Consider the following 19703-nt stretch of genomic DNA (forward strand, 5'->3'; position numbering starts at 1 on the left):
TTCAGTCGTCAATTGTACAGATGTTGATCAAGCTTGGAATAATTTTAAAGCACTGTTCATGGGGGTATTAGACAAATTAGCTCCAGTAAAACCAATCAGAATAAAACAACGTTCCGAGCCGTGGTTTTCTGGTGACATCTTGAAAATGATCAACAGGAGAGATAAGGCTTTAAAAGAGTATAAGAAAACAAAAGATCAATCTGTTCTCGCTATGTATAAGAAGTTACGGAACGAGGTTCAGGTTATGGTAGACAGAGCTAAGGTAGGATATTACAAAGATTCTCTCCAAACCAACAAAAACAATCCCAAAAAACTATGGCAAACAATCAAACAGTTAGGTTCTTCCAAAAATCTAAAATCCAAAAGTAGTAACATTGGTCTTAATGTTAATGGGATCGTTACTTTCGACAAAGTAGCGGTGGCTCAAAAAATCAACTCCTTTTTCACCACCATTGCTACCACCCTCGTAAATAATTTACCAGTACCTTCAGGTCATTTTGGCCAAGAACACATTAATAATTATTATTGGAATCAGGGTGTATCCTATGACACCTTTGCTCTGTCTACGGTTGCTAATCTAGATGTGTATAAAATGTTGAAGACTGTTAACAGGTCTAAGGCTACCGGACTAGATAATATTCCAGCCAGATTTGTGAATGACTCAGCTGAGCAGATTACTCCCTGTATCACTCACATAATCAATACTTCGATTCAACAGGGCAAAGTTCCCAAAGATTTTAAATTAGCAAAAGTTACTCCCTTGTACAAGAAGGGTAGCAAAACAGATTCCGGTAACTATAGGCCAGTCTCAGTGCTCGGTATTATATCGAAGGTCTTGGAAAGAGTTGTTTATAACCAGGTTTATGAATACATTCAAAGCAATAACTTGTTCTATGATTTACAATCAGGCTTTCGAAAATCATATTCTACTGATGCATGTTTGATCAATTTGACTGATTACATCAAAGGTGAAATTGACAGAGGTAATTACTGTGGAATGGTTATGCTAGATCTCCAGAAAGCCTTTGATACTGTAAATCATGATATTCTATTATTCAAACTACAAGCGTTAGGCTTCAAATCAGATGTTGTTAATTGGATGAGGTCTTATCTAACAGGTCGAGAACAGATTGTGAATGTAAATGGTTCAACATCAAAAGCAGCAAAAATAACATGTGGTGTCCCACAGGGTAGCATTTTAAGTCCGCTGTTGTTTCTTTTGTATGTGAATGACATGAAAGCTGCTGTTGTATGCCGATGATTCAGCCTTACTAGTTTCTGGCAAAGATGTAAATAGGATTGAGACGTTACTCAGTGAAGAGTTATTGAATGTCAGCAAGTGGTTGTTGGATAACAAATTGTCTCTACATCCAGGTAAAACAGAATCCATTCTTTTTGGCTCCAATCAAAAACTCAAAAATGCTCCCAACTTCAATATCCAATGTAATGATACTAGTATTTAACCTAGGTCTGTTGTCAAATATCTTGGAACAGAAATTGGTCAAAATGTGTCGGGAGAAGTTATGGCACAAAATATAATTAAAAGGGTCAGCTCCAGAACAAAATTTTTGTCAAGAATACAAAAATACCTAGATGTAGAGACAATGAAGTTACTAGCTTCAGCCCTGGTTCAGTGTCATATTGACTATGCTTGTTCTTCCTGGTATAGCAACCTATCTAAAAAATCTAAGAGTAATCTTCAAATATGTCAAAACAAACTAATCAGGACCGTTTTGAAAATTCATCCACGTACTCATCTAGATTATACGCATTTTAAACTGTTAAATTGGTTACCTGTTGAGAAACGTGTTGCTCAGTTAAAGCTTAATCATGTTCAACAAATTGTGAACGAGTCTTGTCCCAGTTATTTGTCAGATACGTTTACACTTGTCAGAAATGCTCGTTCCCTGAGAACTCGTTCTAGTAGGTCATCTGTCATTGTACCTAGGTTTAATAGTTCGTTAGGGAAAAGTACTTTCAAATACACTGGTGCTATTGCTTGGAACTCTTTACCGACCAACATTCAATCAATTGTATCTAAAAGTAGTTTTAAAAAATCAGTTAAATGTTATCTTTTAGACACTGTTCTCTCTGAAGAAAATAGTTTATATGTTTAATTTACACTTCTTATAATCCTAATTTACACTTCGTATAACCTAGCTTTTCTATGATAATCCTTTCCTAATTGTAATATGAGGACCACAGTGGAAATAAGTCTTTTGACTTTCTGTGCCATCCTCGGATGTACAATTATATATACTGTGTATAATATTGAGTGTTGTATGTATTGTACTTATTGTATGTATGATTGTATCCGAATAAAATTCAATTCAATTCAAAGTGTATGCCATGCAGTATGGGAGGCAGTTGAGAGGTCAGTGCTTGACCGGCAGTGCGGCTTGGGTCCACACAGAGTGAGGTGGTGTAGTGACGCAGCCACAGGCGGTCACACACTTCCCATAGTTGGCAAGAGGTGAATATGAGCTAGCCAATCAGGAGCCAGCAAATGGTTCTCGAGCGGCTAGCGACCTCTCTTGCCAACTACACTGAGCCGCGAGCGACCCTTAAATAGGGCAGCGGCGGCCAGTCAGAGCAGAATAGTAGTAGCCACGGCAGCAGCAACAACGTCTCGTCCAGTCTTGTAGCAGTCCCATCGAGCCTCGCCGTCATCAGCCGCCACCGCCTCTGACGTTAGGCTCACCGTCCAGCTACGACTGATCAGATCCACTAAGCAGTGGCTATTACTTGTGGTTGTTGTACCACGGCACGACAAGCATACCGGGAACCACCACTAACGCCAAATCCCACCAGATATCGTCCCTCCAGTCCGCTGGCGATTATGTACGCATCCTGCAGGAGTTTCCCCAGCTAACATCGCCAGACAAGACCAACACCACCACCACCCCTCACAACATCATGCACCACATCCAGACATCTGGACCGCCAGTATACAGCAAGCCTCGACGACTTTCCCCAGAGAAGTTGGCCGCTGCCAAACAGGAGTTCCAAGAACTCCTAGACCAGGACATCATCCAACCATCGGAGAGTGCTTGGGCATCACCACTCCACATGGTTCCCAAGCCACCCCCACCGCCCAACCAATGGCGGGCTTGCGGTGACTACCGTCAACTTAACCGCATCACGAAGCCCGACCGCTACCCCATCCCTCACGCTACCCCATCCCTCACGCTCAAGACTTCCACTTCAAGCTTCACGGGAAGCAGGTCTTCTCCAAAATTGACCTGGTCAGGGCGTTTCATCAAATCCCTGTAGCGCCGGAAGACGTCCAGAAGACAGCCATAGCCACTCCGTTCGGCCTCTTTGAGTGGAAGATGATGGCCTTTGGCCTCCGGAATGCCGCCCAGACGTTCCAGAGGTTCATAGACCATGCCCTCAGAGACTTCGACTTCATCACCGTTTACATCGACGACATCCTCGTAGCCTCCGATACCCACGACCAACACCGCCAACACCTCCGCCTCCTCTTCCGCCGCCTCCAAGATTATGGCCTCCGGGTACATCCGTCCAAGTGTCTCCTCGGAGTTTCATCTCTCGACTTCCTCGGACACCGCATCTCAACAGCAGGTCTGTATCCTCTCCCTCAGAAAGTAGACACAATCCAAGATTTCCCACAGCCAACAACCATCAAGATGCTCCGACGATTCCTAGGAATCGTCAATTATTACCACAGATTCATCCCCAACGCAGCTGCAAAACTCGCTCCCTTGAACGACCTCACCAAGAACCATTCCAAGCGGTCGCTCAAACCTGTGAGATGGTCTTCCGAAGCGACCCAGGCATTAGGGCAAGCCAAGGCGGCAATCGCTGAAGCCGCCCGCTTGTCCTACCCAGTAGCTCACGCACCCACATTCCTTACCACTGCTGCCTCCTCCACAGCAATTGGCGCCGTCCTCCAACAGAAGATCAACGGCCAGCTCCAGCCTATCGCCTTTTTCTCCAAACGTCTGGACCCTCCTCAAATTCGCTACAGCGCCTTTGACATGGAACTGCTAGCCATAGTCTCGGCTGTCAAGCACTTCCTTTACTTCCTGGAAGGCCGGCCTTTCGTTATCCTTACAGACCACAAGCCACTCGCCCATGCCCTAGACAGAGTCTCCGACCATCACTCCCCAAGAGTCTCCCGGCAGCTGTCCTTCCTCTCCCAATTTGATACTCGCATTGAATACATCAAGGGAGAGGATAACCAGGTAGCCGATGCCTTGTCTAGAATCACCTCCAGCATCCTCCCTAACCACAACATAGACTACGCACGCATCGCCGCATCTCAGAACAACGACGGTGAAATCCGCCTCCTACGTATGCACGACACCTCATCCCTACAGCTAAGACAGCTTCCCAACAACCCCGTACCATTGTAGTGTGACATCTCCACAGGCAAACCCCGTCCGTACATCCCCGCCTGTCACCGTAAGGACGTCTTCTCCTCCTTCCATGACCACAGTCATCCGGGCATCCGCGCGACACAACGCCTCATCACGGATCGAGTCGTCTGGCCAGGCATCAACAAGGATGTCAGACAATGGACCCGGACCTGCCTCCCCTGCCAGACGGCCAAGGTTACGCGCCACATCCACGCACCACCCCAGCGTTTTCCTGCACCAACGGCACGTTTCCAGTCAGTTCATGTGGATATTGCGGGCCCCCTTCCGCCTTCTCGCGGCATGCGTTACCTCCTTACGTGTATCGACAGATACACCAGGTGGCCAGAAGCGATCCCCCTTCCGGATATATCCACCGCCCGTGCTTTCCTCTCTGGATGGGTATCCAGATTCGGCGCACCTCACATCATTGTCACCGATAGGGGCCCCCAGTTCGAATCTGACCTATGGTCCAGCCTCCTCAAGTTCCTTGGCACCAAACGTAACCGGACCACCGCTTACCACCCCCAAGCCAATGGACTAGTGGAACGGTTCCACCGCCAACTGAAGGAGTCGCTGAAGGCACAACCCTCATGCGACTGGGTCGACGCCCTTCCCCTGGTGCTTCTCACGATCCGCGTCACACCTAAGGTCGACAATGACATTTCCCCATCGCAGCTACTTTACGCTGAGAACCTTCGCCTCCCTGGGGAAATTGCCACGCCTGCCGTCGGCGATCCAGATCGTCACGCCCTCCTCCAACTCATCAAGGACACATTCGCCAACACCCGTCCAACACCCCCTCGTCCACCACAACCACAGCCGGAGCACCTTCCCCCGGCCCTGTCTACAAGTGACTACGTCTTCGTCAGGAAAGACTCCACACGAGCTCCTCTTCAGCGCCCATACGACGGCCCCTTCCGAGTCCTCAGCAGATCACCAAAGTACTTCGTGATCAACCGAGGTGCCAAACCGGATAGCGTCTCCATCGACAGGCTCAAGCCGGCCCATCTCCCCATCAATCCCCCTACCAAACCTCCAGGGCCACTACAATACATCTTACAACATGGTCCTAACCCCATCCTCACCACCGAACCAAGTCATTCCTCACCCCCCGAAACACTCTCCCTTCCAAACCAACACTCCCCTCCTGCCCCTGACTCTTCACCATACACAGATCACACGCACACAACAGCGAACCCTTCTCCTTCTCCCACCCCGCAACCACATCCTTCTACAACTGTTCCCGGCACCCCGCAAGATCCTCCCCACCCTACGCCCCCACTCTACCATGCAATGCAACAATTCTCATCCAACCTTATGTCTCCACAGCTCCATACTCAACCGACCCCACCTCGCCAGGCATCTGACTTCGACCACACCACCCTGCATTCGAGCCCCCCTCCATCAAGGCCCTCCTCGCCAGACATGCCCCCTGATGGAATGACCACACGTTTTGGGCGAGTGATACGAAGGCCACACCGATTCAACCACGTCGCGCGCGTCGGTCCCTATCTCCCTCGACGCCCGCTCTCGAAGAGAGGGGGAGTGGTGTAGTGACGCAGCCACAGGCGGTCACACACTTCCCATAGTTGGCAAGAGGTGAATATGAGCTAGCCAATCAGGAGCCAGCAAATGGTTCTCGAGCGGCTAGCGACCTCTCTTGCCAACTACGCTGAGCCGCGAGCAACCCTTAAATAGGGCAGCGGCGGCCAGTCAGAGCAGAATAGTAGTAGCCACGGCAGCAGCAACAACGTCTCGTCCAGTCTTGTAGCAGTCCCATCGAGCCTCGCCGTCATCAGCCGCCACCGCCTCTGACGTTAGGCTCACCGTCCAGCTACGACTGATCAGATCCACTAAACAGTGGCTATTACTTGTGGTTGTTTTACCAAAGAGATTAGAATAAGAGACCAAAGTGAATTTCATTTTTCCTGGCTTGTTCGAACCAAACCACCACAGTGGGACACACGTGTCCTCGGAAGGTCCAAATGTACATCATTCTCTCGTAGAGTGGTCACTGCGAATTCCACTCATTAATACGAACTGTTTAATCACCGTCAATCATACACGCCTGATTAGTTATAAGTGACTAGTGCCCTGGGAACTCGTGAATATCAGTGCTACGACATTCAGCGCCACCGTGACCAGGAACATCTCGGTGAAGAATGTCGCCTACCGTGATTGCCCAACCTAATCGTTCTGCCGTATCGCCACTAGAAGGTGCAGAAACGCCCCCTTTCGGGACATCCTGCCCGGAAAGGAACTGGCATAATTACGGAGAGACGCCTGCGTACCGATCCCAACTCCCGCCGTGAAGTGCTACCTCACGAGGTCAGTTAGTTCCCGCCGAGCTCAACCACAAAGGCATCCGCACCCCAGACGCATCCTGCTGGAACGAGGGACCCGCGCCTATTGGAAGACATCCTCGCAAACAGCAGAAGACGCTAACAGAAGTAGAGAAAATGTCGACCTAGTGGAAAAGTAGTAGTTAGATGTCTTAGGCTTACCGCAGGGGATTAGTTAGGATACATAAGTGAAATTAGGTTATCTGTTAAAATATCCTACTAAGTATTGGTGTATGGTTACTGTGTTTGATTGTAGAAATAATCTTAATAATTAAATTTCACAATAGGATGATCTGTTTGATTAGCCTAGGACGGTCTATTTAATGAGTTGCCCCCCCCCCCCTTTGAGTCATATGCACGCGCGCCGAGAAGGGAGTGCGCGTGGTCCCGGTCGGTGACTCAAATCTCCTGGACTTCGGCTTCTCACTGCGGCTATCCTTCCCCCTTCATCCCTCACTCAAGGTAGGTATTTCCCACGCCCCCACAACCACCACCTTCTCCTTCCACTGTCCAGGGATTTGTGACAATTATTATTATTATTATTATTATTATTATTATTATTATTATTATTATTATTATTATTATTATTATTATTATAATTATTATTATTATCATTATTATTATTATTATTATTATTATTATTATTATTATTATTATTATTATTATTATTATTATTATTATTATTATTATTATTATCATTATTATTATCATTATTATTATCATTACTATTATTATTATTATTATTATTATCATTATTATTATTATTATTATTATTATCATTATTATTATCATTACTATCATTATTATTAATATTATTATTATTATTATTATTATTATTATTATTATTATTATTATTATTATTATTATTATTATTATTGTTATTATTATTATTATTATTATTAATAATAGTAATAATACATACATACACATACATATACCAAGGCTTTTTCCCCCTTACTAGGGAGGTAGCCAAAAAGGAAAAGGCATAAAATCATTCCCACCCATTCCATCCCTGAAAACACTCCACACCCCTCCACCCTCCCTCCCATCTTAGCACCTCCTGAATGACGGGTCATCCCTGCACCCTGCCCACTGCCCTGGGTCAGAAGCAGTGTCGCAAGACACAGCACATCCACAGCAAGGCTGCTTCCTTAAATCGTCGACCCCCCCTCTCCGTCCCCCCATATAAAGGAGAGGACGGGGAGAAATCCCTTTGGGCTGCGTCAAAATTTTGCTCACACACACTACCTCACCCCCCATCCACCCGTCCATTCCACCTCATGCATCACAACATCTTCCATATAGAACCATTCTCCATTCACCCCTGTCTTCTGTCCTCTCCCGTCCTTCCCCAACAGACATTCCCCTCTTCCCCAAAGCCCCCTTCACCCCATCCATCCATCTCGTCCTAGGACGTCCCCTCATGTTCACTCCCTCCACATCTGCCTTCCACACCTCTTTTACTAGTCTTTCTTCACTCATGCTTTCCATGTGTCCAAACTATCCTAACACTCTCTCATCAACCCTATCTCCCAGCTCCCTTTCCACCCCTGTTCTCCTCCTCACCTCCTCATTTCTCACTCTATCTAGCCTTGTAACCCCCATCATACTTCTCAGACACTTCATCTCAAACACATTCAACCTCCTTCTCTTTTCCTCTCTTATGTTCCATGTTTCTGCTCCATACAGTGCTGTTGGCACAATTACTCCTTCATACAGTCTCCTCTTAGCATCCATTCCCAAATGTCTATTCCTCATTACACTTTTTAATCCACCAAGGCATTTACTTGCTTCTCTCAATCTACATTCTACCTCCACCTTTTCCTGCCACATTTGCACCCAAGTATCTAAAACTATCCACTTCCTCCAGTCGCTCACCCTTAATGCTCACTTCCAGATTACTGCTACTTTCACCCATTGTACATCTCACCACCTTACATTTACCCACATTTATCTTTAGCTTTCTTCTATCACATACTCTCCCAAACTCTGTCACCAACTTCCTCAATCCCTCCCCCGATCCTGCCACAAGCGCAGTGTCGTCCGCAAACAACAGCTGGCTCACCTCCCACTTTTCTCCATTTTCTTTAACCATCTCCAATCCCTGACCCACTACCCTTGCATTTACCTCTCGCACCACCCCATCCATGTATAAGTTGAACAGCCAGGGTGACATAACGCATCCTTGACGAAGTCCCACCTTTACCTCGAACCACTCACTCTCTCCATTTCTAATCCTGACACAAGCTCTACTACTCTCATAAAAACTCTTGACAGCTCTGAGAAGCTTTCCTCCTATCCCGTATATCCGCATAACCTCCCACAGTGCCTTTCTGTCTACCCTATCGTAAGCCTTTTCCAGATCCATAAAAGCCCAAAAAACATCCTTCCCCTTTCATATAGCTCTCTCACATATCTGTCTTACCACAAAAATCCGATCTACACAACCTCCACCTGTCCTAAATATTATTATTAATAATAATGATAATGATAATGATAATAATAATAATAATAATAATAATAATAATAACAACAACAATAATAAAAATAATAATAATAATAATAATAATAATAATAATAATAATAATAATAATAATAACAATAATAATAATAGTAATAATAATAATGATAATAATGATAATAATAATAATAATAATAATAATAATAATAATAATAATAATAATAATAATAATAATAATAATAATAATGATAATAACAATAATAATAATAATAATAATAATAATAATAATAATAATAATAATAATAATAATAATAATAGTAAGGATTATAATAATAATCATGATGATGATGATGATGATGATGATGATAATAATAATAATTCACTATACTTGACTTGAGGTCTGTTCGAAGACCTCAACACCCACTTTTTAACTTGGTGTTTATTTCACTGTTCTCAATTTATAGTTTATAACCCTGTAAAACAATTTATGATCTTTTTATTTATCCACTATAGGCTACCTATTTCAAACTGCTTTCTTACTCCGTGCGAATATTCGTATAGTCACTTTTAGTTTGTTTGTCAGTTTATTTTGTGTTATTGCTTCTTCTCTTCCTACAGTATTTGTATAGGACAAATTTGTTCATTATTACAGATAGATGTCTTTTATACAATGACATTTCTTCAAGTTATTTTGCATTTTTTATTGTTGTTTACAAAATGTTGTCGTTCGATTGTGTTACTTTCGTCTTTGTAAACATAAAATTTACAAGCCCATCAGAAGCAGTTCTGACTTGATCATATCTATTTATTATCTCTATTGTTATTTTTCCTATCTTATTAGTCTTTATTTTTTTCTCGCCCTCACTATACTAATAAAAAGAAAGAATCGTGACCCTTGTTTCTTCGATTCGGACGTCGAAGTGAGAAAATCGCAGACGACACCGAAAAAATAAAGATACATGTATATCAGATAATTTTTATGACCGTCGTTGTAAGCTAAGTGGAATAATGAACGTGATACGAAATTTGCTCACCAATCGTTTCTCTCTTCCCTTCAAATCAGGTAAAGGGCAATGTGTAATTCTATACCATACCTTGTAGGAAGAATAAATGATAAGTATAATTTGGTATAATAAACATACAATTTGATAATGAAGTTAAAAGCTTCAATTGTAATATTTTTGCAATTTAGAAATATTATTTACATGGTGTATAATTTATAAAATGTAAGGATCTTGGCTGATTTTTGTGTAATTTTCTTTAGTATGTTCCACATTTTTATCATTGAAGTTTATTGGTTAGTGGTGGTGGTTGTGTGGGGTTCATCTCAAGAGGGTAACACACTATTGAGTATTGGGGGCTTTACCCCCACCATCCTGGTAACATTCATCCAGCATCATGAGTTGCTCCCCAAGCTCTCCCACATTAAACACAGAATAATTATTTGCCAGCAACAGATTGTTACTTTGCATGACATCCTATGATGATGATCTTCATCCTGGCACAAGCCTTGTGACAAGGTGACACTTATTTTGATTAAACCAGTTATATTAATTGTTCATTGGGTATACATTCAGTTGTGCACAACTACACAGTATAGCATTAGAAAAATATTAATTTTGTAAATTATAATAAATGCATGTAATATGCAATTTTGACCCAATTTTCTTGGCAGAAATAAAAATAAAAAATGTCTTGCTACAAGCAAATATACTAACGAACGAAGTCGCTATCATAGGATTGGGATGCCATCTTGTCATTTGTCAAGTGTTTGTTGTCTGTCCGGTCCAGTTGAGGCCTGGTGTACGTCCTCGGTACTTCTGCCAGTACCTTGTGAGGTATATATTCTTGAAGGAATGCCATGGAGCTGAAATTCATGCATTCCTTCAAGATATGAGAAACCTGTATACCCCACAATCAGAAAGAGTGATTGAACAGGCTGCCAACATCTGTGACAACGACGATCCGAATGAACTTAAATTACAGGTACCGACTTACTAAATACATGTTAGGTTAGGTTAGAACAGACAAATTTATCATCCTTTCATTTCTTCAACATCAGCATCTATCAAAACAAATATGGAGCACCATATGTCCGGCGCAACTTTGTTACGTACGAAATCTGTTTTAGCATCTTTTTTGTTTTTCATTTCTGCCAAGATTGCATACTACATTGATATATTATAATTTACAAAATTAATGATTAATTTTCTATTGCTATATTGTGTAGTTGTGCACAACTGAATATTTACCATTCATTGTCTCCTTCATTTCAATTGGTCACATTTGTACTCTCATACATATTTCAAATAAAATATTTTTGATTGCTACACTATGATGAGTGGAATATAAGATAGTCTAGATGGGAAAACTCATAATCATATGCATCTGTGCAATCATCAGGTACATGTGGATATTGCGCATGTGATTTTAAAGATACTTTTCTTACATGCTGCTAGTTTGAGCTTTGGAAACTGCTCATATTTGTGAACATTTGGTTGATAATGAAACATGGTAATAGTAAAATTTGTTAGAAGAAATTCTTACAAGAAACTATCATTAGTATACACAGCTATTCCTAGGTGACAGTTTATTGCATACACTTTATTTGGTATATGCGAATCTGTGGGCGGCACTACCATCGTGGATGTAATGTTTACACCGCCATCTTTTGCTGCCCGTTTGAATGGGTATGCCTTAGTTTGAATGCTTGTAGCATTCAGTGCATGCGGAGGATTATCAAATTGTCTTGCTGTTCAGCAAGTGTATGCCCAGTTCTTCAAAAACAAAAAAATCCAATTTAAACATAAATTTGGCTATTAGCCATTGTAAATTAGTTTTCCAAGTAAAAATCTAAAGATAAGGCATCTATATATGAATATTTTAATGTAATATTCATATTTTTTAGCCTATTTTCTCCCGTAAACAAGCAACTTTAAAATCGTTGGTAATGCAACAGCTGTGCCTTAATGGAGAACATGTAAGAATGTTCTCTGATACTTAATTGTGTTTAGTAATGCATGACATGTCGGAGATACTACACGCAGTAGTCGTAGAGGGTGTTGTTCACAAATAATACTTACATTGTTATAGTATGAATTTTGAGATGTTGGACAGGCAATGCTATGGCAATTACATAGCCAGCTATGGCAATTACATAGCCAGCTATGGCTATGATAGCAAGTATATGAAATAACTATTAATAATATGGTCAGTATTCCATGTCATGGACCATGTCCATGACCATGAGAAGTCTCAAGACTAGTAGAGGTCTAGAGACTTGACTTAAATTTTCTTATGGGTTTCATGATGATAATAGATATGAGCTGTTAAAATAAGGCTGTTTATTTAGATTGTCATGATTATAGATAACATGATTAAAGAAAATAACTCCTTTGAAAGTAAAAAGACTACAGGTAAACGTCGACTTACGATGGCATTAGGTTTCGATAGAGCCATCGTAAGACGATTTCATCGTAAGTCGATCCCCAATTTGTGTATCACTCTGTTCCGTGGTCACTGTACCTAGCCTACCTGTATATTAACCACCAGAGATACTGAATATAGCCTATTAAACATGTACAGTAGTTTATTTAATTATTTTTATCCTTTTTACCATATTCAAACACTATAATATGTATTTTCAGTACGGGACTTAAATCTCGCGGGCAGCAGCCAATGCCAGCCGTACGACGTGACGTAATAATACTCGCATCATAAAATATAGTCACCGCTTATATCGATCGTTCTCTCTTTCACCCGCGAATTTTGAAAACCACAGAGAATGAGATTCAGGGCACATTTGAGAGAATGTAAAAACACAGGGGCGACTACAATAAATATAATCAAGACGCCGATATAGCAGCGTTGTGAATCCACTTGCTCCTCATGACGCCTATGTGTGCGGCACCGTATGGAAGGGGTTAAATATATCATATCGTCATCGTAAAGTCGAACAATCGTAAGTCGCGGCCATCGTAAGTCGACGTTTACCTGTATTCATTTCTCTATTTCAGTAAGTTGGTGTAAAAAATGATTCACTGATTTCAACGTAAATTTAAGATAGGTTGCAGTACTGACTGGTTAGTGTACTGAGAGGCAATCTATGGGTAAGGGTAGGTACGGGCACAAAATTAAAAAAAAAAAAGAAATTTAACCCTTAAGTTCTTGTTGCATACGAAAGACAATTTCATTAGAAACAAAATCCTTTTTAAATTTTTGAAATAGTTTAGAAATAAGGGAGATACAATTTTTTAAAATTATTTTTCTATTCTAATTTTTTGGGAAGACTTTACCATAACAAAGTGTGAGAATTAAGGGTGGTAATTTGTAAAGATTTTGGTCAAGAAATACACGTAAACTCTAAACCACTGGTCCAATTTTATTGAAACTTGGAATATGTGGGTTTCATGGGTCAACAAATCACCTGAGTATGTCAAAAACAATGTAGAACATCTCCATCATACCAACTTTGCCTTTTCATGGCAACTATCAAGTTGTCAATTTAAAGATGATCATCAGTAAAACCCAAACCACTGCCCAGTTGACATGCAACTTGGCTCGTAAAGGTTTTATGGGTAAAAAAAATCACCTGAGCATGTCAAAAACAATGTAGGACCTTCCTTTTATACTATTCTTACTAATGCCTGTCATGTTGCCATGGCAACTATTGTCAATTTAGAGATAATCAACCATAAAATCCAAACCACTGACCCAATTGACATGCAACTTGGCATATGAAGCTTTTATGGGTCAAAAAAATCACCTGAACATGTCAAAAACAAAGCAGGACCTTCCTTTTATACTACTGTTACTAACACCTTTCATGTTACCAAGGCAGCTATTGTCAATTTAGAGATAATCATCCATAAAATCCAAACCACTGGCCCAGTTGACATGCAACTTGGCATGTGAAGGTTTTATGGGCCAACAAATCACTTAAGCATGTAAAAAACAATGTAGGACCTTCCTTTTATACTATTCTTACTAACACCTATCATGTTGCCATGGCAACTATTGTCAATTTAGAGATAATCATCAATAAAATCGAAACCGCTGCCCCAATTGACATGCAACTTGGCATGTGAAGGTTTTATGGGCCAACAAATCACGTGAGCATGTCAAAAACAATGTAGGACCTTCCTTTTATACTATTCTTACTAACATCTTTCATGTTGCCATGGCAACTGTTGTCAATTTAGAGACAATTATCTGTCAAATCCAGACCCCTGGCCCAATTGACATGCAATTTGGCATGTGAAAGTTTTATGGGTCAACAAATCACCTGAGTATGTCAAAAACAATGTAGGACCTTCCTTTTATACTATTCTTACTAACACCTATCATGTTACATGTTCTATCAATGTAATGTACGCACAGCTGAAAGAATTCTACTATCACATTCAAAAGTACATATATAGGTGCTTTAGCCCTTACCCTTAGATTGCCTGTCAGTACACTGACCAGTCAGTACTGCAACAATCCCAAGACCTAACTTAAATTTACATTGAAATTAGTGAATCATTTTTTACACCAATTTGCTGAAATAGAAAAATGAATAAAGTCTTTTTACTTTCAAAGGAGTTATTTTGTTTAATCATGTTATCTATCCACAGCAAGGCCGCTTCATTTAATTGGCGACCCCCCCTCTCCGTCCCCCCTTGCATATAAGGAGAGGACGGGGAGAAATCCCTTCGGGCTGCGTCAAAATTTACTCACACATACTACCCCACCCCCCCGCCCATCCAGGAGGTGCTCAGATGAGAGGGAGGGTGGGACGGGTGTGGAGTGTATTTAGGGATGAAATGGGTGGGAGTGTTTTTATGCCTTTCCCTTTTTGGCTACCTCCCTTGGAAGGGGGAAAAAGCCTTGGTATATGTATGTATGTTATCTATAATCATGACAATCTAAATAAACAGCCTTATTTCAACAGCTCATATCTATTATCAAAAAACCCAGAAGAAAATTAAGTCTTGTCCTAGACCTCTACTAGTCTTGAGATTTCTCATGGTCATGGACATGGTCCATGACATGGAATACTGACCATATTATTAATAGTTATTTCATATACTTGCTATCATAGCCATAGTTGGCTATGTAATAGGCATAGCATTGCCTGTCCAACATTTTAAAATTCATACCATAATAATGTAAGTATTATTTGTGAACAACACCCACTACGACTACCACTAGTAGTATCTCCGACATGTCATGTGTAAACAAACATGACTAAGTATCAGAGAATATGCCTCCATGTTCCGCTTAAAGACACAGCTGTTGCATTACCAACTATCTTAAAGTTGCTCATTTCCGGAAGAAATAGGCTAAAAACATGAATATCACATTAAAATATTCATATATAGGTGCATTATCTTTAGATTTCCAATCGGAAAACTAATTTGTCACGGCAAATAGCCAAGTTGCATGTCAATTGGGGTAGCGGTTTGGATTTTATTGATGATTATCTCTAAATTGACAACTTAATTGTTCCCATGAAAATGCAAATTTAGTATGATGCAGGTGTCTCACATTGTTTTTTTACATGCCCAGGCGATTTGTTGATTTGTCAATTGGGGCAGCAGTTTGGATTTTATGGATGATTATCTCTAAATTGACAATAGTTGCCATGGCAACATGAAAGGTGTTAGTAAGAATAGTATAAAAGGAAGGTCCTACATTGTTTTTGACATGCTCAGGTGATTTGTTGACCCATAAAACCTTCACATGCCAAGTTGCATGTCAATTGGGGCAGCGGTTTGGATTTTATGGATGATTATCTCTAAATTGACAATAGTTGCCATGGCAACATGAAAGGTGTTAGTAAGAATAGTATAAAAGGAAGGTCCTGCATTGTTTTTGACATGCTCAGGTGATTTGTTGACCCATAAAACCTTCACATGTCAGTTGGGCCACTGGTTTGGATTTTATGGATGATTATCTCTAAATTTACAATAATTGCCATGACAACATGAAAGGTGTTAGTAAGAATAGTATAAAAGGAAGGTCCTACATTGGTTTTTACATGCTTAGGTGATTTATTGGCCCATTAAACCTTCACATGCCAAGTTGCATGTCAATTGGGCCAGTGGTTTGGATTTTATGGGTGATTATCTCTAAATTGACAATAGTTGCCTTGGCAACATGAAAGGTGTTAGTAACAGTAGTATAAAAGGAAGGTCCTGCTTTGTTTTTGACATGTTCAGGTGATTTTTTTTTTACCCACAAAACCTTCATATGCCAAGTTGCATGTCAATTGGGTCAGTGGTTTGGATTTTATGGATGATTATCTTTAAATTGACAATAGTTGCCATGTCAACGTGATAGACATCAGTAAGAATAGTATAAAAGGAAGGTCCTACATTGTTTTTGACATGCTCAGGTGATTTTTTTGACCCATAAAACCTTCACGTGCCAAGTTGCATGTCAACTGGGGAAGTGGTTTGGGTTTTACTGATGATCATATTTAAATTGACAATTTGATAGTTGTCATGAAAAGGCAAAGTTGGTATGATGGAGATGTTCTACATTGTTTTTGACATACTCAGGTGATTTGGTGACCCACAAAACCCAAGTATTCCAAGTTTCAATAAAATTGGATCAGTGGTTTGGAGTTTATATGTAATTCTTGACCAAAATCTTTACAAATTACCACCCTTAATTCTCACACTTTGTTATGGTAAAGTCTAACCAAAAAATTAGAATAGAAAAATAATAATAAAAATATATATATCTCCCTTATTTTTCAAGCTATTTAAAGAATTTAAAAAGTATTCTATTTCTAATGAAATTGTCTTTCATATGCAACAAGAATTTAAGGGTTATTTTTATTTATTTATTTTTTTGCCTGTACCTAACTATATATTGATATATTTCAAATAAAATATTATTGATTCCTCCAATAACATTAGTAGAATATGAGATAGTCTTGATAGAGGACTTCAGCATTTGTATAAATCTCTGCATTTATGGGTTATGTGTAGGTATGTACACAGGTGATTATAAAAATACTTTCTCAAATGCTGCCAGTATGAACCATTGAAATTATTCATGTATGTGAACATTTGATTGATAAAGAAATACACATACAGTACATACATACATATACCAAGGCTTTTTCTCCCTTACAAGGGGGGTAGCCAAAAAGAAAAAGGCATAAAATCATTCCCACCCATTCCATCCATGAATACACTCCATACCCCTCCACCCTCCCTCTTATCTTAGCACCTCCTGAATGACGGGTCATCCCTGCACCTTGTCCACTGCCCTGGGTCAGAAGCAGTGTCGCAAGACACAGCACATCCACAGCAAGGCTGCTTCCTTAAATCGTCGACCCCCCCTCTCCATCCCCCCATTGCATAAAATGAGAGGACGGGGAGAAATCCCATCGGGCTGCGTCAAATTTTGCTCACACATACTACCTCACCCCCCATCCACCCGCCCATTCCACCTCATGCAATCACAACATCATCCATATACAACCATTCTCCATTCACCCGTCTTCTGTCCTCTCCCGTCCTTCCTCAACAGACATTCCCCTCTTCCCCAAAGCCCCCTTCACCCCATCCATCCACCTCATCCTAGGACGTCCCCTCATGTTCACTCCCTCCACATCTGCCTTCCACACCTCTTTTACTAGTCTTTCTTCACTCATTCTTTCCATGTGTCCAAACCATCCTAATACTCTTTCATCAACCCTATCTCCCAGCTCCTTTTCCACCCCTGTTCTCCTTCTCACCTCCTCATTTCTCACTCTATCTAGCCTAGTAACCCCCATCATACTTCTCAGACACCTCATCTCAAACACATTCAAACTCCTTCTCTCTTCTTCTCTTATGTTCCATGTTTCTTCCCCATACAGTGCTGTTGGCACAATCACTCCTTCATACAGTCTCCTCTTAGCATCCATTCCCAAATGTCTATTCCTCATTACACTTTTTATTCCACCAAGGCATTTACTCGCTTCTCTCAATCTACATTCTACCTCCACTTTCACTCTACCTTTCCCTGCCACATTTGCACCCAAGTATCTAAAACTATCCACTTCCTCCAGTCGCTCACCCTTAATGCTCACTTCCAGTCTACTGCCACTTTCACCCCTTGTACATCTCATCACCTTACTTTTACCCACATTTATCTTTAGCTTTCTTCTATCACATACTCTCCCAAACTCTGCCACCAACCTCCTCAATCCCTCCTCTGATCCTGCCACAAGTGCAGTGTCGTCCGCAAACAACAGCTGCCTCACCTCCCGTTTTTCTCCATTTTCTTTAACCATCTCCAATCCCTGACCCACTACCCTTGCATTTACCTCTCACACCACCCCATCCATGTATAAGTTGAACAGCCAGGGCGACATAACGCATCCTTGACGAAGTCCCACCTTTACCTCGAACCACTCACTCTCTCCATTTCTAATCCTGACACAAGCTCTACTACTCTCATAAAAACTCTTGACAGCTCCTAGAAGCTTTCCACCTATCCCGTATATCTGCATAACCTCCCACAGTGCCTTTCTGTCTACCCTATCGTAAGCCTTTTCCAGATCCATAAAAGCCCAAAAAACATCCTTCCCCTTTCCTATAGCTTTCTCACATAAAGAAATAGCTATCTAAATACAAAGAGGCCTCTTCTCCCATATAAGATTAAGCCAGCTAAGGCATGCTCCCATGCCCACTCATCCCAGTCCCATATGTCATCCAATTATTTCCCTTTTAATCTAAATATCTTGTGGATGAAGGCAATCCCTGTCCCCTGCCTTGCTTTAAAGAATAAATATAACAGTAATAGAATTTGTAAGGAATTGAAATGCCAGGAAATACTATCAGTTGACAGCTCTTAGGTGTTTTTATTTTCCAAACTGAAGAGCCCATTTGTAAAAATAGAACAATAGTTAAGAAGGTAAAATGTCATTTATTTCCCCTGTCTAGGTAATGTGTATCCCACTGGGGAAGGGGTTGGGGGGGTTAGAAAGGCTTTTGCCCCCATTGGCTAGGTAATATACACTATTCTGGGTGAAGTCTAGGAGGCTCTTGTCCCACTGGCTAGGTAATGTGCACCCCACTGGGGGAGCTAGGGGACAAAGCTACACACACATACACACCCTGCTATCAACACTTGGTTCACTACAGACTCAAAATAGCCCCAACCAAATCCACAGCCCTACTTCTTACCAACTGGACAATAAAACAGAAATACATACCACACCTCTTTATCACCAAGACCCTCATACCACACACTCACTCACCAAGATTATTGGTATAACATATAATACATCCATCTCATTTAAACAACACAAAACATGAAGTCAAAATGCACACCCAGACATAATGCACTTAAATAATTTATAAGTACAACATTCAGACACAACAAAGAAACTACCACTCCAGTATATAAACAATAAATATGGTCAGTGATGAACTGTGCAAGCCCTGCATGGGTCTTTTAGACACAAATTAAACAACCTCACTAGCCAGTCTACTACTATACCTCCCTTCATCAGACACCACATGACACCCATCT

The 19703-nt window shown here is 41.1% G+C and overlaps 1 protein-coding gene across 2 annotated transcripts in view; it reads left to right on the forward strand.

Annotated features, from left to right (window-relative positions):
• The first annotated feature begins 10084 nt into the window (after positions 1–10084).
• Positions 10085–19703, forward strand: part of Nadk2 (NAD kinase 2, mitochondrial) — a 186670-nt gene continuing 177051 nt past the window's right edge. Inside the window, exon 1 of one of the 2 annotated variants that reach the window (XM_076213805.1) lies at positions 10085–10248. In XM_076213805.1, the coding sequence (XP_076069920.1) occupies positions 10194–10248 (55 nt within the window). In that variant the 5' untranslated portion in view covers positions 10085–10193. The remainder of the gene's footprint in view (positions 10249–19703) is intronic. The other variant, XM_076213806.1, reaches the window with a different exon arrangement.

The sequence above is a fragment of the Oratosquilla oratoria genome, chromosome 32 (assembly GCF_046742065.1).
Source record: "Oratosquilla oratoria isolate Oo_2021 chromosome 32, ASM4674206v1, whole genome shotgun sequence".
Lineage (NCBI taxonomy): Eukaryota > Metazoa > Arthropoda > Malacostraca > Stomatopoda > Squillidae > Oratosquilla > Oratosquilla oratoria.